General features: G+C 39.7%; 1 protein-coding gene across 1 annotated transcript in view; it reads left to right on the top strand.

The window, feature by feature from the left end:
* The window catches only part of LOC124804856, a 61,952-nt gene extending 37,689 nt beyond the window's left edge, over positions 1-24,263 (top strand). The window contains exon 4 of the mRNA XM_047265211.1: positions 23,284-24,263. Within this exon, the coding sequence (XP_047121167.1) occupies positions 23,284-23,897 (614 nt within the window). The 3' untranslated portion in view covers positions 23,898-24,263. The remainder of the gene's footprint in view (positions 1-23,283) is intronic.

Below are 24,263 nucleotides of genomic sequence, written 5' to 3' on the forward strand. Positions count from 1 at the left end.
TGAAACATAGTACAGGATAGTTACTGTCCGAGGAGTGGGTAATGAACATAATTACGTACATGGAATATCTGCAGCAGAGTAAACAATTATGAACAGATTTCAAATAAGTCTGCACTAATATGGCCTTGTGGTGTATGAGAAAAACTACAGATGTTCAGCAAAGGACAAGGCACACGTGTTCCAAAATCTGGTATTTGGCATTTCAAGAACACTTGATACAATTTACAGGATACACATGACAATGATGTACTATGTTATGCATACCAAATTATATGTGACATAGATTACAGTGATTTCAAGGGAAGCAGTTGGTGGTTGCACAACTTTAAACAATTCTACAGGCCTGGAAGGCATAATATAATGCAACTTCAAGCAAAGTGTTGACTTGATGATGCACAGTAAACTGCAGAATGGGCCCAAAAATTTGTAGGTAAGATAAGCAAACTTATCCCACTGTTCAGTAAGGAATTTGTTTTCAATTCCGACCAATGGGATTTGAAAAGCAAATGCACATGAAAGGAATAGTGAAAATTAGAGGTACCAAGATCAATTAACACCAACACCTTATTAATACTTTCATATACAGTAATGCAGACTGTTAATTTGGGTGGTAGATTGGCTGGAAAGTTATTTATTGTGCTGCAAAAAGTTGGAGGTGCTCTACTGTCTATGATTCTTCCTTGTTTATGTGATCTTATTAGGGCAGTGGGGAATATTCACATCACAGTAAGTAAGTGTGGGAAAATGGGCATAAGAAAATGACAACTATGGTATGAGCACTGCTTTTAGCAAATAGCTGGTCAAAATAACTTGCTTTTGCTTGATTTATGGTCTGCGTATAAAAATCATACTCCGTTTTTGCAAACTAACCCTCCCAAAAAGTATGTGACATCGCAATTCGTACTACCTGGAACCACTGGACAAATTTAGCCTCTGGATGTTTGTTTTTTTCTGTGCGTATAAAACATATTATTGCATTATCTGCAACTATGGATTACAGGATAGTTAGTTTCATGATAAGCTCCAAGCCAGGCTGTTTCTCATTCAGTTGCATGCCATCACATTCCAACAGTTCTCATCACCCCATTGCACCAATACGATTCTATATGCATTCCTTAAGGATGGATGCCCAGCTGAACGTTCTGCATGGTTTATAACTGCCGAGGAGTTTGCCTTTGATCTTGATGGTGTGAACCTTTGTGATCACTGTGTCATGCCATTTGACATTTGATGTTCCCGGTGCAGGTTAGTGGTTTGTGTTGAACATTTCTTGAATACTGACGTCGTCGATTACGTAAAGTGTAATACAGTGGAACCTCACATAGCGAGCATAATTTGTTCCAGAGTGTTATTCATAGTGTGAAACACTTGTTAAGTGAAACAATTTATCCCACATAAATTAATGTAAAATATGATAATGCGTTCCATGCAGTAAAAGTACTAAAAGTTTTACCTTATTCGCCGTGCGGGGTTAGCCGAGTGGTCTAAGGCGCTGCAGTCATGGACTGTGCGGCTGGTCCTGGCGGAGGTTTGAGTCATCCCTCGGGCATAGGTGTGTGTGTTTGTCCTTAGGATAATTTAGGTTAAGTAGTGTGTAAGCTTAGGGACTGATGACCTTAGCAGTTAAGTCCCATAAGATTTCACACACATTTGAATATTTTTTTTTTATCTTATTCCTGCCACTTTCTCAAAGAAAATTACACATACAGTATTATGTACTTTAGTATTCACAATACATAACCAATTCTTTTTTACTTGGAAGCTATCTATAGTTATTTGTTTCTGCTGGTGCTTCAACGCTTGGCAAAAATGTGACACAGCATTATCGTCAAATAAATTTATAGTATGCGTAGCCGTTGCTTTCTTGGGGTAATGATTTTCACTGTATGATGCAACTGATTCTCGCACTAGAAGACTGCAGCTTTGCTGTTACCTCCACCTCCACCTCCTCCTCTGAAGAACTTCTTTCCACAGCTTGCTGCTGTGAAACACACTGCAACTCCATAAGCTCTATGGTGGTCATTTCTTGGCTGTGATCTTCCACAAGCTCATTGATATCATTGTTATCCACTTCTAATCCCATGTTCTTGGTGAAAGACACAATCTCATTGACTACAGGCTCCACAGGTACTGACTCAAAAGCCACAAAGTCACATTTGACAATGCACTGCAGCCAAAGCTCCTTCCAAGCAGGAGAGAGAGTTCTCTTGGTAACCCCTTTCCACACCTTTTTGATCATCTTGACACAGGCAACAATGTTGAGGCGATATTTTCAAAATTTTCTGAGAGTGTGATCGGTAGCTTCAGTCAACTCAACTAAGGGTGCTTTAGTGTAGAACTTCTTAAAATTGGAAATAATCTGCTGGTTGATACGCTGAAGGAATGAAGTGGTGTTGGGATGCAGAAATTGGATCTTGATAAATTGAAATTCTTCAAATGAATGGTCTTGTAGGCCTGGAGAATGGGCAGGAGCATTGTCCATAACAAGCAAGACATGGAGAGGCAGATTCATCTCAAGCAAATGTTTTTTCACCGAAGGACCAAACACTTCATTGAACCAATCACAAAAAAGATCACGTCACCCAAGCCTTGTTGCTGAACCTCCACATCACATTTAACCTGTTTTTCTGGACTTTACACTTCTTGCAGACAACCCTCAGAATCTATGAGTATCTTGAAGTTGCTGATGAAGTTCTCTGCTGCCTTTGTACTGGAGGTGGCTGCTTCATCATGGGCACTGGTTTGTCTCTTAAACTTCTCGAACCACCTACGGTTTCCCTTAAACACTACTTCAGCCACTGGTGATCCTAGCATCTTCGTAACGAAGTCGGCGAAACTCATTCTCGCTTTCTCACAAATTATGTTCTCTTTAATAGTGTCACCTTGCCATTGCTTTTCATTTATCCATATAAGGAGCCACCTTTCAACATTGTCCATAATACAAAACTGTTGTTTAGATACCCTTTCACTCCCTTTGAAGCATCTATCTCCTTAGCCTTGTCCTTGTTCTTGAGGATAGTGCAAATAGTTGATGTAGACTGACTGTATGTGAGTGCTAAATCAAAATGCTCACACCGTGTTCACCTTTTTCAATGATTTTCGTTTCATTTCTAAGGTCATTTTGTTTCTCTTATTGTTATCTTCTTGCTGCTTTATCTTCGGGAACATTTCTATGAAGGTTATTAAAATCGGCACAAAAAAAAAAAAAAAAAAAAAAAAAACCCTGACTGCAGTACGTACTAAAGACATTATTCATATGTTGCTCCCGACAGTGAAAAGTGTTCATATTGTTGAACGTTTCCACAGCCACATGCAAATAGCTGATAAGGTCACATTAAATAGTTGTCACTCATTATGCAAAACATTGCTCATTAAGTGAATCATTTTCTTACAATTTGTTTAGCTCTTTATGTTAATTATGCATTATGGGAGGTGCTCATTAAGTGAGGTCCCACTATGCTGTGTCGTCCAAACAAGACAAAGTCAGGGCAAAAGTACCACAGGTGCAAAGATGCGAGCTGGTGCCAGTCCAATAGAGACTCACCACTTGCACGAGGTCCACCAGTGCCACAGGTGGCACTGAGGATGAAGATATAGACTTCGCCTCGGCCTGATCCGCCCATGATCAGGTGACAATGGACAGAAGCCTACTCAGAAAATAAAAGAGCAGCACTCGCCCACTTGGTTATAGATCATTGTCCAGGGCTGACTTAGACAGGGAAAGTCGTTTAGTGAACAGACAGTTGTAAATTGCATTTTCTGTGTACTGTGAAATTTATCTATGATTCATTGCACTTAGCTATTGAGGGCCTTTCTTGTGTTATATTACATGCAGTGTTGCAGACTTAATCATTCAAGAAGTCACAAACATAAATAAACCTTTTTAACTCATTTGAGTGACTTTATTATTAATTTGTTGGAGTGTTGTAGAACCTTCATTCTCATATCCTGTTACATAACCCTGGTGCATAGCTGTGTAATAGTGGCAGGAAGAAATTGTCTTAGCAGTGTGCTGCACTAGAACCCATTTCAAGAAGTCACAAATGTGGCCTACTTTAACAACAGTGGCAACTTGGCCTCCATAGCAGTAGCGATGAGACCTTTACAAAAATGGCGACAAGGGTTTACAAAACACTGTACATACATCCCAAGAAGGGTGATCTCTGTGCCTCCTGGACACTGATTTTCTGTTGCCCTCCTGATGCACAGGGTGAATCATTACCATTTAATAGTTTTCCTGTCATAATTGTGAACACAACACATTCAAGTGAGCCATACTGAAAATTAAACTTGCAATCTTTCACTCAAGGGGTTCCTTGTCAGATGCACTCACATCTTTTTGTTTCTTTGTGATATTAATTGAATGCAACAGAAAAATATCTCTTGACAGATGCATTTATTTCAGTGCACATGCCTCAGTGCACTACCAGTAAAGTTAGGTGTGTGTGTGTGTGCGTGCATGTGCGTGCAGATTGTGGCTCATGGGAACAAGTAATACTTGTTGTGAGTCCCAGCATCATACTTGGATCATTCCAATGACTGGCAGAAGGAAAAGACCATCCTTGCTCACAGAATTTCAATAAGTTCACTGTTTGCAGTTTTGTGCCCAGAACAGATCTTGACCCTGTGCTTCTGAGTTGTGGAAGTCTTGAGGTTCTTTGACAAGCTAGGCTTTGACTTCCTTGATTTGCACCTAAGGAGTGTGAGTTATAGGGTTCTCTTAAATGGCTCACTTTAGAATCTGCTTTACTGGTAGCTGACTCTATGTGGGGTGCACACAAGGATTTTTTAGATTAGGCAGTTTTCCTTCCAGTTTTGAGAATGATAGCCATACGACACCCTGAAGTATTAGTGTGAGACCTAAAGAAATATCCCTCACATATCTGACTATTAAAATCCTAGTGATCAAATGGTAGGGCTTTTGCAACCAATTCACAGTGTTTGTGACACTCCTAAAAAGCAGCAGAGTTCATATAATAATGGTACAGAACATAAATTGGTGCCAGTGGGCTAATGAGAAATGGTGGCAGTGTATTAGTCGCAGTAGGAAAAAAAACTCAAATCCACCAGGATAGAAATTCAAAAAGCATTTTAGATTTTTTGGGCAAGACTAAAGGACAGGTGAAAACTTGTAATTTGATCTTTCTGGTGACATCACCAGGGGAGATTTCAATAATCCAACAATTGATTGGGATAATTATGGTTATGTAAATGGTGGGCGTGGCAGGACATCCTGCAAAAAAATGCTTACTGCTTTCTCTGAAAAGTACCTAGAACAGACAGTTTGGAAGCTCACTCGTGATGCAAAGATATTAAATCTAATTGTAAAAAAGGGGCTTAACTTGGTGAGGATGTTCAAATTGAACTGGTACCTGTGACCATGAAGTAGTTGTTGTGACAGTGATTCACAAAATACAAAGGACAACTAAAACAAATAGGAAGACTACACATCCAGTAAACTAAATAAACAGGCAGTGTAGTCATGTCTCAAGGAAAAACTCAAAATTGTTAACTCTGGGCATGAACATGAAGAGTAATCATAACTCAAGTTTAGAAAAATAGTTGACCAAGCACTGGATAATACGTACACAGTAGAACAGTCCATAATGGGAAAGGAATTTCTAAAGAAACAGTGACCACTGTGCATTAAGCATACAACAAAGCATAGGGATATGCTAAATGAAACATGTTTGACTTTCGGGAGAGCAATGTAAGAATCCCTCAATGACTACTATAGCACAGTCTTGTCAAAAACATCTCATAGAACCCTAAGAAAGTCTGTTAATATGTAAAGATGGCACAATAGTTAGTGTCCAGACACTCTGGGATGACACAAGAGCTGAAACTGTGGGTAACAAAGCAAAATGAAAAGTAGTAGTTCTGAACTTGATTTTCAAATGTTTGTCTGCCTAATTTAATTCTTGCACCACTAAAAAGATGAGTGAGATATTTTGTACTCCCCAATTTAGATCAGAAAAGTCATGCTTTTTTGTCACTTATCGTGCAAACTGTCCAGGACTACAAATGAAAGCAGTCAGTAGTAGTACAACTTGAATTACGCTGGTGGAAACGCCTCATAGGTGAGACTGATATTACTTAGCTGAACGTTATCACTGTCTGCTGAAGCAGAAGTGAAATGTTGTTGGTGGATGACACTGTAATTAGATCCCCAGCAAGCCTAGTTGTTACACAAAACAGTCCAGAGAATGACTATTATAGTACACTTCCGTCATCAGTACTTCAGTCGACTATGGATATGAACACATTCACTTGCAGACAGAAATGAGACTGGGCCAGCAGTTCCTTGATGTTAAATCAACCAGCTACAGGCTCACGTGACTTTCCAGCTTGAGATAATGTGTTGGTTGCTGAGCGCAGCGATCCAGGTAGGTACTGTGCAACATATCGATGATGGCATCATCCATCAGTACATCCACTTCGATTTCAAGAGTAGAGCTATTAGCACAAACAGTGTTGAAAACCAGCTAAAATCACTAAAAATTAAACAAGGTTGTTGGAATCCCTATCAGACTCCTTACAGAATCGGCAACTGAGCTAGTCATCCTTTAACCATAATATTCCATTGATGTGCTGTGCAAAAAACTATGCTAATTGGCTGGAAGAAAGCAGAGGTCATACTCGTCTATAAGAAGGGGCTAGTAGAGGTGATCCACAAAACTGTTGTCCAATATCACTGACATCCACTTGGTGTAGAAAGTCTTAGAACACATTATGAGCTTAAACGTAACAAGGTACCTATTGTAGAGTGACCCCTGCGATGTCCACCAGTCTGTATTCTGAAAATTATGACCTCCCTCAAAGAGGATTGTGTATCACAATTTCATAATTTTTCAAAATGTAAAAGTAATTGTTGTTTTCCTTTGATAAAAAAATGGAAATGAGCATACGGCATTGTTGGCTGGGAGGCCCCATCTGGGGATATTTATACGTATTTAGCATAAAATTCCCTGTATTGTAAAGCAAGGTACTTACACTTATACAAAAAGTCCTTCATTTTCTCTACCAATAGAGGAAGAAACTCATCATACAACAAAGGAATGTAGGATTGATGAAGCCATCGAAAAAGTTGAAAGAAGTGCAGCTTATTATGTAGTGTTGTGAAATGTAGAAGAGAGTGTCATAGATGTAATACCAAGTTGTGGTGGCAGTCATTAAAACAAAGACTTTTTCATTGCAGTGAAATATTTTCACAAAATTTCAACCCTCATTGTTCTTCTTCAAGTACAAAAATATTTTGTTGGCGTGCATCTACATAGGGAGAAATGATTATTGTAATAAAATAAGAAAAATCAGAGCTTGCACACAAAAATTGAAGTGTTTGTTTTTCCCAATGTGCTGTTACAGAAATAATGTGAAAGTGGTTCAATGAACACCCTGCCAGGCACTTAAATGTTTTGAATTGCAGAGTAGGCATGTAGATGCAGATTCACGAAACCTCATAAAAGGTATAGGGATGTTAACTTGAGGTTGATTGTCTCTTTTGTTTTTAGCAGAGAATGACATATTCAAGGGTGAATGACATTATGACTAAGATACATTGAATTTGGATCATCTGCAGTGATATTCAGCCATGTACCAAGTAATTTTCAAGTGTGGGACACGCTTCCTAATTTCTTTAAGAACACTGAAAGCAGCAAAGTCATTATGGCTTGTTTAGTTTATAATGAAAGATGTACTTAAACAAGCTTCCAATATTGAATACTTCCATTCTATACTGTTGTAAAATATCCTACCAAAACAAGGTAGTTTTACAAAAGTGCCATTGTACTGTTTTTGTTTTGCCCAAACCAATGGTCAGACCAAACAAATTATTCTCATGTACAATTTTTAGATTATAATGTTAAGCAACATTCTTGTATGTACCACAGTTGATGTAGTTTCTTCGGGCACATCTTTAGCGGCTGTGGAAATATAAGATTTTCCACTGTTCCTCATACTTTTCTTGACATTCTCCTTCCAGTCTGATCAATCTGTTTTCCTTTCTGTGCTTTTACTTAATGATACAATATCCACAGTTTTCAGTGAAATACAGTGTTCTTCCAGGATGGTCAACTTTACAGCTACAAATGACCCAACTTGTAAACAGAAAAGATGTCCATTGCTAAGATAGAATGTCTCATGTGATGTACCGCTTTTTACAATGTAAACTCAATATTTCCAAAAATGTGGTATGCAGCCTTCTTTGAGGGAGGGTTTCAAATATCAGTGCGGTGAAATTCAAATCACACTTTTTGCACAAAAACATGAAAACCATGGAACAAAGCAATCGATCAGATGCAATATTTATTGATTTCTGAAAAACATTTGGCTCGGTATCACATGAACGAACTATCCAAGCAAGACACGTGACCCATCCTCACAGCTTTACTTCTGCTAGTACGTGGTCTCCTCCCTTCCAAACTTCACTGAAGTTCTTCTATGGGACTACAACTAGCCTTTCTTCTAGGAGTGCTAGTCTGCAAGATGTGCAGTAGAACTTCTATGAAGTTTGGAAAGTAGGAAGGGGACATAACTGGCAGAAGTAATACTGTGAGGGTGGGCATAAACCTGCATCTGCATCTACATCTACATTTGTACTGTACAAATAAGTGGGAATGGCATGACAGAGAATATGTCTGATTGTATCAGTTATTAGGGGCTCTTTATGTTTCATTCACATATGGAACATAGGAAGAATGACTGCTTAAATGCCTCTGTGTGTTCTGTAATTAATCTAATCACCACAAGCAGCAACATGGTCACAAATTTTTGTGTCATCAGACTACCAGTTTCAGTATATAATGACCATCTTCAGATCTGTTTTATAAAAACATGTCCTAATATACCGGAACCATAGTGGCATCGTCAAATGCTGATTTTGTGTTTAGCATTTGATGATGCCACTATGGTTCCAGTATATTAGCACATGTTTTTATAAAACAGATCTGAAGATGGTCATTATAGACTGGAGCCGGTAGTCTGATGACATAAGAATTTGTGATCATAAATGTGAAGTAAAGGGAACTTACAATCTAATCATGTCCTTTTTACCCATATGGGAGTAATATCTAAGGGGTTGTAGTATATTTTCAGCATATTCCTGGAATCCTGAATTAAAGCTGCTCCTTGAAACTTTACAAGTAGGGTGCTGCAGGATAGTTTGTGTCCAGCGCCACATCTGTCAGTTCAATTTTTACGCTATTTCTGCGACACTGTACCAAGGGTTGAATAATTCTGTGACCATTTGTAGTGCCCTTCTCTGTATATGTTCAATATCCCCTAATGGTCCAATTTGACACAGGTCCCATACACTTGAACAGTATTCTAGGACGGGTCACACAAGCGATTTGTAAGCGATCTCTTTGTGGACTGATTGTGTTTCCCTTGGATTCTACCAAGAAACTGAAGTCTGTCACCTGCTTTACCTACAACTGAGCCTATGTTGATAGATTTCACATTGCTACAAAGTGAGACACCAAGATATTTAACAATATTGTGAAAAAGATAGTTGCTACTCACCATATAGTGGAGATGCTGAGTTGCAGATAGGCACATCAAAAAGCTGTCACAAAATAAGCTTTTGGCCAACAACACCTTTGTCAAAAATAGGCAACAAACACACAAACTCACACAAATGCAACTCACACACATGGCCGCAGCTTTTAGCAGCTGAAGCCAGACAACGAACAGCAGTGCATGATGGGAGAGGCAACCAGGTGGAGGTAAGAAAGACACAGGGGTGGGGGAGGGGGAGGGATAGCAGGGTAAGAGTAGGGAAAGGTAGTTGCTGGAGGGGACGGGGGAGGGGAGGGCATGCAGGAATGTGGTGGAGAGGGAGTGTAAGGCAGCTAGATGCAGTTGAGAAGTTTTTTAGACAGAGGGCGGGGGAGAGAGGGGGGCGCGGTAGCAGAAAAGGAGAGAAGTAAAAAGACTGGGTGCATTGATGGAACAGAGGACTCTGTAGTGCGGGATTGGAAATAGGTCCATCAAAGGCAGGGCTACCTGTTGAATCAGTCATGTGATCTACAAGCCAAGCTTTGCAGCTAACTTGTTGATCACATGTGCTGCATTCTACGATGAGGGTTTACTGAAGTTCCCAACCCTCCTGGCCTCAACTTTCATTAGGTTGCCCATCTAGCACCTTTCCTGTTCCCATTCCAGCATTACACAGCCCTGTATTCTACCAACACACCCAGTCTGTTTACTTCTCACATTTTCCGCTACCTCTCTCCTCTGTCCTCCGTCTAACCTCCCACTGCACCTGTTCTCCCAAGAACACTTTACTGTCCCCCACCTTTACCCTCCTATCCCTCCCTGTCCCCTACACAGACCCAGCCTTTTCCTTACTCCCACCCTGTTGGCTCTCCCATCATGTGCTGCTGTTTGTAATCTGGATTCAGCTGCCAGAGACTGTGGTCATATATATATGTGTGTGTGTGTGTGTGTGTGTGTGTGTGTGTGTGCGCGCGCGAGCGCGAGCGCGCGCGCGCGCGCGTGTGCACGCGCGGCTGGCTTATTCTGTGACAGTCTTTTTCTTGTGCCTATTTGCGACTCAGTATCACCACCATATAGTGAGTAGCAACTATCTTTTTCATAATATTGTTACATTCCATCCTGGATTTTCCATTTCTTGATTTTGACACTAAGGTATTTGTATGAGTTGACTGTTTCCAACTGTGTATCATGGATACTGTAGCCATAGGACATTTTGTGAAGTGCACACTTTTACATCTATATTGTGCAGCTTTTTTCAGGCAGTATTTAATGGCTTGTCAGACTGTCATGTGAGAAAAGTACGAACCAGGTTTCACATGATCAATGTTTTCGGAATCCATACTGGTTGGCACAGAGGTCATTGTGCTCAAAGATACCTCTGTTGCACCATGGCTTCACTTAGCATAGCAGAAGAGGCCCATGACCGATTTAGCAGAAACCCCAGTGGCAGGGGCCAGTAAGGCGTTCTTGCGCAAGAAGCCATATGTTGGTTTCTGACACCACAGAAATTGCCAGCCGGGTCACCTGAAAGATGTATTTGCCACACCGTCACACCACAGCTTGGGCTGTGATATCGATGACACAGTGGAAAGACTGGAAATCATATAGCCATTCCTCAGTGGCTCAAACGGCCATGCTTCACACCTCCAACCTGTTGTGAGTTGGGGGAGAGTATGCGACGTCATTTCAAAAACGGTGACCAGCTGAGCTCGTATAAATACTACACATTTTAGACATGCAGTATCAGTCTCCACCTGCAGCCTGCTACAAGAGGAGGTCTGTACCAGTTTTTGTCCTGAAATGGGTCATCTAGCTATGCTGCTGGTCGCTGTCTTCAGTAGCTGCAGGACTCCCTACTGCACCTGTGTCTTGATACTGCCGAGAGTCAAACTGGTGCCTGCAACCAGGAGACCATCTGCTGGCTGACTTCCACCAGCTGCGGATCCCTGGTTCTTGCCCAAGCCTGCCTGGCTGCCTTTTGCAGGCAAGCTGTACTGTTGCTGATTCGTCTAGTGTGAGTACACTTCACCACTATCAGCCAATGTCACTGTTGTTTGTAATGGAGGTCTTCATTTCTGCTCTGCATGTTCGAGTGCCTCCCACATGGAGGTACATGTCTGCCCAGCTAATGCCACTGACATTGCATGTTCTGCCATAATGGTGCACCGACCAACTGCCTGGGAGCTGATGTGGCAATTTGCTACCAGAGTGCTGACCACATAACCTAGCATTTGCCTCCAACTGCTGAACAAGGCAATGCAGCACACATGTGGGGACCGGACTCCACTTGCCAATTGAAGCACATTTCAGTGACTGAGGCCAGCCTGCATCTTTGGACTATGACTGTTGTGCGTTTCACTCAGAATAAACGTAATGGTGTAAATGTCAGGCATCCATTTGGTTGCTACCCACTGTCGTACTGCAACTACGCCCAGGTTGGAGAGGTAAATGCCATCCTGAACTCTAGAGGAACGTCTCTACCACCCACCGTAGAAGTCATTCACCCCAATAGCTACACCTCGTAATGTATGAGCTCAAAGTATATTTTAAGATTCTACAACAAGTGGATGTCAAGACTAATGGAAGGTAGTTTTGATGATCACTTCTCCCAGCCTTCTCATTGACAAGTGTGCTAGTACTTTCTTCCAACTACTGGGCATGGTTTCTTTGTTTTATGTATCTACAGTAGGCTTTAGTTAAAAAGAGGTGCTAACTCAACCGCAAATTCAGTATAGAATCTGATAAGGATTCCATCAAGTTTATGCGTTTGCTTTCCTACCCAACATTTTCAGTCCCTAACTTGTTCATAAGCGTGTGGACTCTTAAGTTTGGTGCCAGGCTTTCCTGTGACGAGAATTTCTTTGAGTTTTGTGAGAGATCTTTCAATAATACTCTGCTATGGTAGTCACTGGAGGCTTCCCACATTGCATTATTGACAGCCAAATGCATTTCATTCTGCATATGTCTACCTATAGCCTTATGCTTTCTTTTAGACCTAATATTCAATGGTCTCTGCTTCTCAAGAAGTTTCTCTAAGTGGATGTATAGCATAGAAAACATAAATGCTCCAATTGTTTTAGTTGCTGGGGTACTTTGGTAATTATTGCTGCTACAACTGTCTAATGGTTACTGATACCGACTTCTATGTGGGCATCCTCAGAGTGTTAAGTCCCATAGTGCTCAGAGCCAAGCCATCCTCAGAGAGGTCTACATCTATTCATTGCTATTATATCCAATATACTTTCATCATGAGTGGGCCTCTGAGCAACCTGTTCTAGTTAGTTCTCTGAGAAAGTATTTCGTAATGTCTCACTCTCCACTCACAAAATAGTGTTTTCCCAACTGACTGTTGGATGATTAAATTCTACTCCAATATGACAGTATGATTAAGGAAATAACCTTACTATTGAACTTAATTTTTCTCTATAGTTTTACATTACATAAGGAGGTAAGTCAGGTGGTCAGCAGAAGGATCCAGTAATAATTTTATGCCCATGCTTGATATGACAAGGAGATATCCCCAGCAGTGGGATCAGCTTCTTGAAACAATCTATATGGTGATGTAGGTTAAAATCCAAGGAATCACACCATGCAATCATGCACCCCAGTGGACTGTTGTTTGCAAGTAATGAGCGAAAAAAAAAATCAGAATTTTGTGTTATGCTATATAGCCTTAAAAATGATAACAATTAGCAGACTGGACATGCAAAAGTCTGTCAGTTCAAATCTCATCAGGTACGTTTTTTTTCATTTTTAAATGTTTATCAGTATGACTATGATCATTATTTTTAACAATTCATTGGTTTACATGTAATTTATTGAAATGGCTTTGACCATTATTTTTGTTCAGTTTAATTGGATTACAGGCAATTTTCTTTTTAATTTGTATTCCTTTGTCATATCATTTTAAACAACATTTCAATTTCTTCAAATTCCCCTTATTTTATTTCCGTATCATTCTTTTTCCACCTGAAATCTTTTACATGTGAACCTAATTATTTTTATTTGTCTATCATAATGTTTAAACATCTGAAAATCCCAATCTGTAAGATGAAATAATCCAATTTATTTGACCATATAATGGGGTCAAGAATGTATTTTTCATTACAAGATGCATATCTTTTTGGATGGCAGTCATCAGCATTTAAAACATACATTCTTCTTGCACTATGGACAAAATAACATGGATAATGATTTAAACGAAAGTAGGGATATAAGTAAAACAAAATTCAAGCAAAATGAGAAATAGAAATAATGAGTGCAATAACGTGGATGAAAAATCAGATGACAAACTAGAAGCAGTTAAATCAAAATTAATACATAAAAGTAATCAGATTCACATTAATGTGGATTCCAGGTGGAGAAAGGCTGATAGGAAGAAAAATAAGAGCAAATGATGTATTTCATATGATGATTAATGTGATGTGACAAAAGAATGGAAAAAAATTAAACATAAACCAATGAATTGTTAAAAATATAATCACAGTCATTTCGATAAAGATTTAAAAATTAAAAAAAATTCAATGTTCTTGGCAAGATTCGAACTAACAACATAATGCATGTGAGGTTATTGTCTTAACCAATATGCTACACAACCACTCTGTAAATTGTTACCAGTTTTAAATGCAAAATTAAACACAAAATTCCAACTTTTTTTTTTTTAGCAATTACTCACACATGATGGCCCACCAGGGTGAATTGCGACTGGGTGTGATTCATTTAATCGTAACCTACATTATTGTATAGATTGTTTCAAAAAATCAACCCCACCACTCAGGACCTCTCCTTGGTGAGTCTTGTCCAAAAAATACCACATGCAGTTTCAATTTCTATCTCCGTGGATTTGAGTTTCTTGTCTAGTGTGACAGGTATACCACCTCCATTTACTGTTAGCCTATCCTTTTCGTATATGCTTCAATTTGCCCAAATATCTCACTGTTATCAATTTTTTGCTTTTACCCAGCATTCCGTTCCTAGTATAATGTGACCTCGACAATTTTTTGGAAGCATTACAAACTCTGACACTGTAAATACTTCTACCTGTTGGGATGGGGGGAGCGGGATTGGTGGCAACAGCATTTCTTTCAATCCCATATTGACACTTTTCAATCCCTTACAGCTAACATTCTATGGACTGGATGGAGAGTGTCTTAATCTAAAAATCACTTGTCTGCACTCTACACATAGGCAGTTTATCTTATGTGTAGTGCACACCTGATCTATTTAGGGGAACCTACAGGTTTGAGCCCCTTGATGCAACTCCAGGATGTTTCAGTATAGCTTGTCACAGAATCTTTCAAATCTGTGGTTGTGGCAGTTTCTAAACTTGAGGTCAGTAAACAATTACACTGAGTCCCCATACTATTATGCCACAAATCATATTATGAAGTTCATCAACAGTTAATGAGGAGTTAATTAAATCGGCTGCAGTCTCTTCCAGGAATTCAGTCACAATGTTCATTTGTACTGGCACTGTGTTCCATGTTCCAAGCAATAAGTCAAAACATGTCTCCACATAATTACATTTATTGTGTAAACACAGTCACAATATCAACAGTGATCTGCATGTTAGTGTATGGTTGCTAGATCAATTTTGGTAGGATTTCACAAAAATACAGGTATTGTCAGTCACAGTAACATACCTCCCACATCATCTTCCAGTGACACCTGTGTTGTCTTTTAAAAATCTATATATAAACATGTCTCTCTCCACCAGTTCAGGGAATGTGAGGTCAAAAACATGGTATAAATTCATACTTCATTGTAGAATTAAGCCATCTGATGGCTAGCACTATTTAAATTTATGTTAGTTTTTACATTCTCCTTTATATATTAAATTAATCACACTGTACAATAATGTGATGGCAACAATATTAGAGTCACCTGTTCCTACCACAATTCATTCTCTCATCTTAGTGAAATAAAATTAATATGATGTTAGCAAAATTTAAAACAAGTGTAAAGTGTGTGTGCCAATTCCAGAGCTAGTCATAGATTTTCCAGATCCATAATATCCCCCCCCCTCCCCTCGAACCATGGACCTTGCCATTGGTGGCAAGGCTTGCATGCCTCAGCAATACAGATAGCCGTAATGTAGGTGCAACCACAATGAAGGGGTATCTGTTGAGAGGCCAGACAAACGTGTACCTCCTGAAGAGAGGCAGCAGGCAGCAGCCTTTTCAGTAGTTGCATGGGCAACAGTCTGGATAATTGACTGACCTGGCCTTGTAATGTAAACCAAAATGGCCTTGTTGTGCTGATACTGTAAATGGCTAAAAGTGAGGGGAAACTGCAGCTGTAATTTTTCCCGAGGGCATGCAGCTCTCCAGGTGGGGACTACTCAGTACGATGTCTTTATCAGGAGAATTAAAACTGGCGTTCTATGAATTGAAGCATGGAATGTCAGACCCTTAATCAGACAAGTAGGTTAGAAAATTTATAGAGGGAAATGGATAGGTTAATGTTAGATATAATGGGAATTAGTGAAGTTCGGTGGCAGGATTTCTGGTCAGGTGAATACAGAGTTATAAATACAAAATCAAATAGGGGTAATGCAGGAATAGGTTTCATAATTAATAAAAATAGGAACACGGATAAGCTACAATGGACAGGATAGTGAACGCATTTCTGTAACCAAGACGAATACGAAACCCACACCCACTACAGTAGTACAAGTTTATAGGTCTACTAGCTCTGCAAATGAGGGGTTTAAGGAAATGTATGATAAGATAAAAGAAATTATTCAGATATTTAAGGGAGATGAAAATTTAATAGTCATGGGGGACTGGAATTCGATAGTAGGGAAAGGAAGAGAAGGAAAAGTAGTAGGTGAATATTGATAGGGGTAAAGGAATGAAAGAGGAAGCCACCTGATAGAAGTTTGCACAGACATTAATTTAATCATAGCTAACACTTGGTTTAAGAATCATGAAAGAAGGTTGTATACATGAAAGAGACCTGGAGACACTGGAAGGTTTCAGACTGATTTTACTGGGTGAAGCAAAATTCAAGCACTCAGGCTTCGCAGCGCGACTCCTTACATACCAGCAGTAAAAAAATGTTGGTCACAAAATTATGTCCGGCGAGTACATCCGTCAGAAAAAGGATGTCAAAAAGTGGCAGTCTGGCAACACTGTAACCACAGGTAAGGTAACTACCTCTGTCAGCACACATTAGCCTTGCTGTACAATTGGAGCAGAGGATAGAGTTTTGGGTTATTTGCAGGAGGTCAATGCTTCAATCCTGGGTTGAGGCATATGTTTTTTTACTTGGTAAATTCTTTGTACCCTCCTCCTGTGGTCCCATAGATTAGCACCAACTATTATTCTTGCCTCGTCCAGGTCCAATACATTTCATTAGGGTCTTATGTTACCAGTAAGACTAGCAACGTGCTTTGCGAATAGTGTCCAAACTCTGTTACTGTTTGTGTGTGTTATCACCATGGTCCCAGTAATTATGCCTTTGAACATTGAGTCTGGTAACCACATTCTGTTTAGTATGTATCTCAATGCATTATTATTATTATTATTATTATTATTATTATTCTATTGTTGGGGTTATGGAAACATCACATCGGTTACCGTTAGGGAAACAGTGTAATTCAAAACCAAACATTTCACAATTAGCTTTGTTGGAATGAATCACGCAGAACAATATCTGTCAGAGGGGTAAGGGGCATTAGGTGAAACAGCGTACAGGACTGGTAGCGTGCTTATATTGTATGCGCTGTCCACCAGACAGGGACTATTTGCAAGCGGAGTAACGCATCCGTGACAGACTCCAATGTACATGCGTACACGTAACAAATTTTCTCATTGTAAAACTCTAAACCAGTGTCACAGATGTATGGCATACACAAATGATGAATATATGGATATGCTTCTAGTCCTTGATACATCTGATAACTGGGCTGGTGTTGCTGCTTGTGAATATGCTGCTAGATATCCTCGTTGACACCATCCAGATAAAAATGTGTTTCATCATCTGGAGCTGCACCTTCGGGAGTCAGGTTCTCTCTTTCCACCATCATGTGACAGAAGTTGTCAATGGACTTGCCGTACTCCAGCTACTAAGGAAGCTATTCTGGAGGTTATACACCAAGAACCTCAGTGAAGTACACATAGCGTAGCGAGGTAGCTGCGTGTCTCGCAACACAAGATTGTTAACGTGCTGCACGAGCATGGGCTGCACCCCTATCATTATGCTTTCATGCAACACCTGCATCCTGCAGATCGCCATCAGCAGATGCAATTCTGTGAATGGTTCCATCAACAACAGGAAGCCAACAATGACTTCGTGAACAGCGTAATATGGTCGGATGAAGGAGGGTGTCTACAATATGCACAATACCCACCATTGGTGTGAGGTTAACCCGCACATCATCCACGACCATGGATTGTATCAACGTCTGGGTTGGAATATTGGGCGGCAGGTGTTAGGGGCCCTACATGTTGTTTAACCGGTTGACTGTACAAAGGTATCATGCATTCCTCTCAAACTGTCTGCCTGTTTCACTGGAAGACATTCCACTATATGTTTGGGAGAGGATAGGGTTCCAACATGATGGTGCACCTCCACACTCTGGAATTAATGTGCAACAGCATTTGGACAGAACATTTCCAGAGAAATGGCTTGGACGTGGAGATCCTGTTGTATGGCCACTGCATCCACCTGACCTAAATGCCCTGGATTTCTTCCTGTGGGGACACCAGAAGGAGCACATGTACTCTATGCTGCCGTTGAATATGGAAGAATTGGTAGTGCATGTTCATGGTGTTCTTGTTACTGTGGATGCAGCTTTGCTGCAAAGAGTCCAGAGTTGTATGATCCGGCGGGTTGTGCAATGTTTTGACATGAAGGGAGGTCACTTTGAGCATCTGTTGTTCTGAGGACAATGTATGCTGTTGTGAAGATCATGCGGTCATTAATGTGGACATTATTATTGTCACTGATTGCCAATGTGCAACATCTGAGTGCTCATATTACAAGCAGACTCCTAACTAAGGTACGAGCATATGGGATTGGTTCCCAAGTATGTGAGTGGCCCGAAGACCTCTTAAGTAATAGAACCCAGTATGTTGTCCTCGATGGTGAGTGTTCATCGGAGGTGAGGGTATCATCTGGAGTGCCCCAGGGAAGTGTGGTAGGCCTGCTGTTGTTTTCTATCTACATAAATGATCTTTTGGATAGGGTGGATAGCAATGTGCGGCTGTTTGCTGATGATGCTGTGTTGTACGAGAAGGTGTCGTCGTTGAGTGACTGTAGGAGGATACAAGATGACTTGGACAGGATTTGTGATTGGTGTAAAGAATGGCAGCTAACTCTAAATATAGATAAATGTAAATTAATGCAGATGAATAGGAAAAAGAACCCTGTAATGTTTGAATACTCCATTAGTAGTGTAGCGCTTGACACAGTCACGTCGATTAAATATTTGGGCGTAACATTGCAGAGTGATATGAAGTGGGACAAGCATGTAATGGCAGTTGTGGGGAAGGCGGATAGTCGTCTTTGGTTCATTGGTAGAATTTTGGGAAGATGTGGTTCATCTGTAAAGGAGACTGCTTATAAAACACTAATACAACCTATTCTTGAGTACTGCTCGAGTGTTTGGGATCCCTATCAGGTCGGATTGATGGAGGACATTGAAGCAATTCAGAGGCGGGCTGCTAGATTTGTTACTGGTAGGTTTGACCATCAGGCGAGTGTTACGGAAATGCTTCAGGAACTCGTGTGGGAGTCTCTAGAGGAAAGGAGGCGTTCTTTTCGTGAATCGCTACTGAGGAAATTTAGAGAACCAGCATTTGAGGCTGACTGCAGTACAATTTTACTGCTGCCAACTTACATTTCGTGGAAGGACCGCAAAGATAAGAGAAGAGAGATTAGGACTCGTACAGAGGCATATAGGCAGTCATTTTTCCCTCGTTATGTTTGGGAGTAGAACAGGGAGAGAAGATGCTAGTTAAGGTACGAGGTACCCTCTGCCACGCACCTTATGGTTGATTGCGGAGTATGTATGTAGATGTAGTATGAAAGACAAGTAGAAGTGTCATTGTACTGTACTATCATCTTTAACATATTGAAATTGATATTGTTTTGTAGTTATTCTGTCCTATGACAGATCATTTGTTTCAACTGTCTGATATTTGTCTAACCACATATTTGTTATGTTCAGCATTACAAAATGTTGTAAATTTAGGATACATGTGACCTAAGAAACAGTGTATATTACGGTATGAAATGTCAGAAAGAAATATATGCGCCCCAATCCAGGTTCGAACTCTCGATCTCCTGCATGCTAAATCAAAACTATATCCACTGCACCAACTGTACAGCATGACTAATATGTGGTGACAGAGGTAGTTACCATACATTTGGTTACAGTGTTGCCAGATCGCCACTCTTTAACGTCCTTTTTCTACCGGATGTACTCACTGGCCGAAATTTTGTGAGAGACTTTTTTTTTAATCACTGGCATGTGAGGAGTTGTGCTGCGAAGCCCAAGTGCATGAATTTCGCTTCACCCTGTATAATGGCAAGACAGAGATTTTGGAACTAAGTTTCAAATTGTAAGAAATTTCCAGGGGCAGATGTGGACTATGACCACAATTTATTGTTTAAAAAGAGGGCTAGCAGAAATCCTTGGGTAACACAAGAGATATTGAATTTAATCAATGAAAGACGAAAATATAAAAAGCCAATAAATGAAGCAGGCGAAAGGTAATACAAACATCTAAAAATTGAGATTGACAGGAAGTGCAAAATGGCTATGCAGGAATGTCTAGAGGACATATGTAAGGATGAACAAGCATATATCAATAGAGGTTACTGGAACGTTAGAGAGACCTTTGGAGAAAAGAGAACCACTTGTATGAATATCAAGAGCTCAGATGGAAAACCAGTCCTAAGCAAAGAGGGGAAAGCAGAAAGAAGGAAGGAGTATATAAATGGTGTACACTTGGTGTACTTGAGGGCAAGATAATGGAAATGGAAGAGGGCATAGATGAAGATGAGTAGGGAGATATGATGCTGCGTGAAGAATTTGACAAAGCACTAAAAGGCTTAAATCAAAATAAGGTCCTAGGAGTAGACATAAATCTGTTGGAGCTACTGATAGCGTTGGGAGAGCCAGCCATGACAAAACTCTTCCATCTGGTAAGCAAGGTGTATGAGACAGGTGAAATACCATCATACTTCAAGAAGAATATAATAGTTCCAATTCCAAAGAAAGTAGGTGCTGACAGGTGTGAAAATTACAGAACTGTCAGTTCAATAAGTCACAGTTGAAAAATACTAACACAAATCCCTTACAGAAGAATGGTAAAACTGGTACAAGCCGATCTCAGGGAAGATCAGTTTGGATTCCAGAGAAATGTAGGAACACATGAGGCAATACTGATCGTAAGACTTCTCATGGAAGGTAGTTAAGGAAAGGCAAACTTACGTTTATAGCATCTGTATGCTGAGAAAAAGCTATTGACAGTGTTGACTGGAATACTTTCTTTCAAATTCTAAAGGTGGTAGGGTAAAATACAGGGAGTGAAAGGCTATTTACAATTTGTACAGAAACCAGATGGCAGTTACAAGAGTCGGAGGCATGAAAGGGAAGCAGTCGTTGAGAAGGGAGTGAGACAGGATTGTAGCCTAACCCCGATCTTACTCAATCTGAATATTGAGCAAGCATTAAAGGAAACAAAAGAAAAATTTGGAGTAGGCATAAAATTCAAGGGAGAAGAAATAAAAACTTTGAGGTTTGCCAGTGGCATTGTAATTGTGTCCGAACAGTAAGGGACATGGAAGAGCACTTGAACGTAATGGACAGAGCCTTGAAAGGATATAAGACGAACATCAAGAAAAGCAAAATGAGGATAATGGAATTTAGTTTTATCAAATCAGGCGATGCTGAGGGAATCAGAGGAGGAAATGAGACTCTTAAAGTAGTAAATGAGTTTTGCTATTTGGGAAGCAAAATAACTGATGATTGTCAGAATAGGGAAAATATAAAATGTAGACTGGCAATGGCAAGAAAAGCATTTCTGAAGAAGAGAACTTTGTTTACGTGTCAGGAAGTCCTTTTTGATGAAAGTATTTGTGTGGAGTGTAGCCACGTATGGAAGTGAAATATGGATGATAAACAGTTTAGACAAGAAGAGAATAGAAGCTTTTGAAACGTGGTGCTACAGAAGGATGCTGAAGATTGGATGAGTAGATCACATAACTAATGAGAAGCTGCCATTAGAATTGGGGAGAAGAGAAATTTGTGGTACAACCTGATTAGAAGATGGGATCGGTTGGTAGGGTACATTCTGAAGCATCAAGGGGTCGCCAGTTTAGTACTGGAGGGAATCATGGGGTATGAAAATCATAGAGGGAGACAAAGAGATGAATACAGTAAACAGTTTCAGAAGGATGTAAGTTGCAGTAGTTACTCAGAGAAGAAGAGGCTTGCACAAAATTGAGTAGCATGGAGAGTTGCATCAAACCAGTCTTTGGGCTGGAGACAACAACAACAATAATAATAATAATAATAATAATGTCCCAAAGTTACAGAAGATTTAATATTGCGAAATTAATATTAATTCACCTTAAGCATCTGGGTTATAGTTGTAGGTGTAAAACATCATCTTGTGTTGTCTAGTATCAGTTGAATGAACATTACTTTTGAAAACAATAATTTAATTGAATTTCAGTATTGTATCATAAATTCTCTCATTGATACCGGACAATTTTTAGCTTTAGTCATTGTAGATCGTCAATTGTTGGTAGCAAAATATGGGGTAGTGAATTTAACTTGTTTCAGCATTCAAAATGTGGACTTCTTACATCAATCCTAAAATACAATTTCTGAAGATTCTATAGAATCAAGCCATCAGCTGTGAAATGTATTTTTTTTTTTTTTTAAAGAGTTTATGTAATATCAGTTTAAGTTAGGGTTGAAAAGTCTTACTGGTGGTCATGATCGACTTTTGCTTCAATAATCAATACTCAACTACAATATATCACCTGGATCAATCCTTACGCTCTACTCAGAACCAGGGGGCCATGGGTAGTTCTTTGGATAGCTCAGTCTGTAAAGGACTTGCCTGCAAAAGGCAAAGGTCACAGGTTTGAGTCCTGGTCTGGCACACAATTTTAATCTGCCAGGAAGTTTCAATAGGAGAACTAATGCCACATTTTCTGTTGATGATACAGTTACTTATACACCTGTTGTAGTTAATAAATTTGAGTAAATGTTGATGAAATATCTATGTCTCAAAAAAGGGTAGATCATTAGTAAACTAATATATGAAGTAGTGCCTTCAAAAAGTCTGATGTTCCACTGACGTTAGTACATGGAAACTGATTTGCTGGCAGTAACCTGGGAGAGTAAGAATGTTGCTCCCTGGAAAAATGAGACTAGAAAGGTGTGACTAGAAAGGTGTCTAGAAATGACAGCTTAATTTTATAGGGGGATTTAGTTGCAGAGAAAATCTAGAAAGTTTAAAGAAATGCAAGTAGGAAACAAGAGAACAGGAGGACAGACCTATCCTAAGAAAAGATATTGTTCTGCCTTCCATTCACTCTTCCCCTTCTGAACCCAGTTAGCTGCCTATGTCTGTCACTGCATACTTCTTCTAACAGAGAAAGCTTTATTTTCATTACACTAGTTGTTTATATATCACTGCTTATAACTGAAATGCTATAGCTATGTTGTCAGGTGCAACAGTTGTACTATGTTTTCATGGTTTTGTTACTTCTTGTTGCATATTGTGTACAATTTGAGTTGGTAACTGTGATTTTTTTGTACAGGGAATGATGGAAGCCAGTATGAAGATCAGGAAAGGCTAAACTCTCATAGCAAACAAGATACCCGACCACCTCCAATTATAAAACATTGGTTGTATAGCAAAGTCTTCCATGAGGAATTTAAATTACATGACTTTGTTTCATTAAAAAAGAAACTATGTTCCTTCAAAGATAGTGATAAATCTCAAATGAGCCAGCAAGCAAACAAATCAGAGCGCAAACAGAAGACACCTAAGAAAATCAGTCGAGACAAAGATTCTGTTGGTGACGTAACAGGTGGACAAAACATAGTGAATGTCTCTGATGGTCATAATGGAGTGATTGAAAGTTCTGGGCATCTTCAGATGCCACCAGTAAATTCTAGTTCTTCACCTGACATGTATATTTTGCCAGTGAATTTGCAAGATCTTCCGCCTCTGAATCAGTCAAGTGAAATGTTGCATCAGCACCATCAACACCACACTATGCAGCTTAACCTCCACACTTATTCCACACCCCAGGCCAGTGTTATAAACCCCCTCGTCCACAATCAGCCTCCGTGTACAGCAATGATGGGATCCGTAGGCCTAAGTCAGAACTCTTGTGGAGCATATGCCCCTGCTGCTGCATTTTACTAGTGTGTTCCATTACAAGGCTTTACTAGTGTGTTATTCTCCCCATATAATACTTAATAATAATTATTTATAGAGGCATTATATGTGAAAGACTTCTTAATTTGTGAAGCGATTTTATGTAAAATTTTAAGTCACTGTAATATTTTAGTGCATCATCTATTCAGATTTCTCAAACATTGTGTCATGTTTATTGTGTAGAGAAGGAAAATAAATGTTATCTGTCTTTTGCATCAGAATGTTTATTTTGCTTCAACAGTATAAGGAAAAGATAGATTGCTACTCATCATAAAGATGCCACATTGAGTTGCAGGCAGGTACAACGAAAAGACACTTATACGTTAGCTTTTGACGACTGTCAGAAAAGGAAGG

The sequence above is a fragment of the Schistocerca piceifrons genome, chromosome 7 (genome assembly GCF_021461385.2).
Source record: "Schistocerca piceifrons isolate TAMUIC-IGC-003096 chromosome 7, iqSchPice1.1, whole genome shotgun sequence".
Classification (NCBI taxonomy): Eukaryota; Metazoa; Arthropoda; class Insecta; order Orthoptera; family Acrididae; genus Schistocerca; species Schistocerca piceifrons.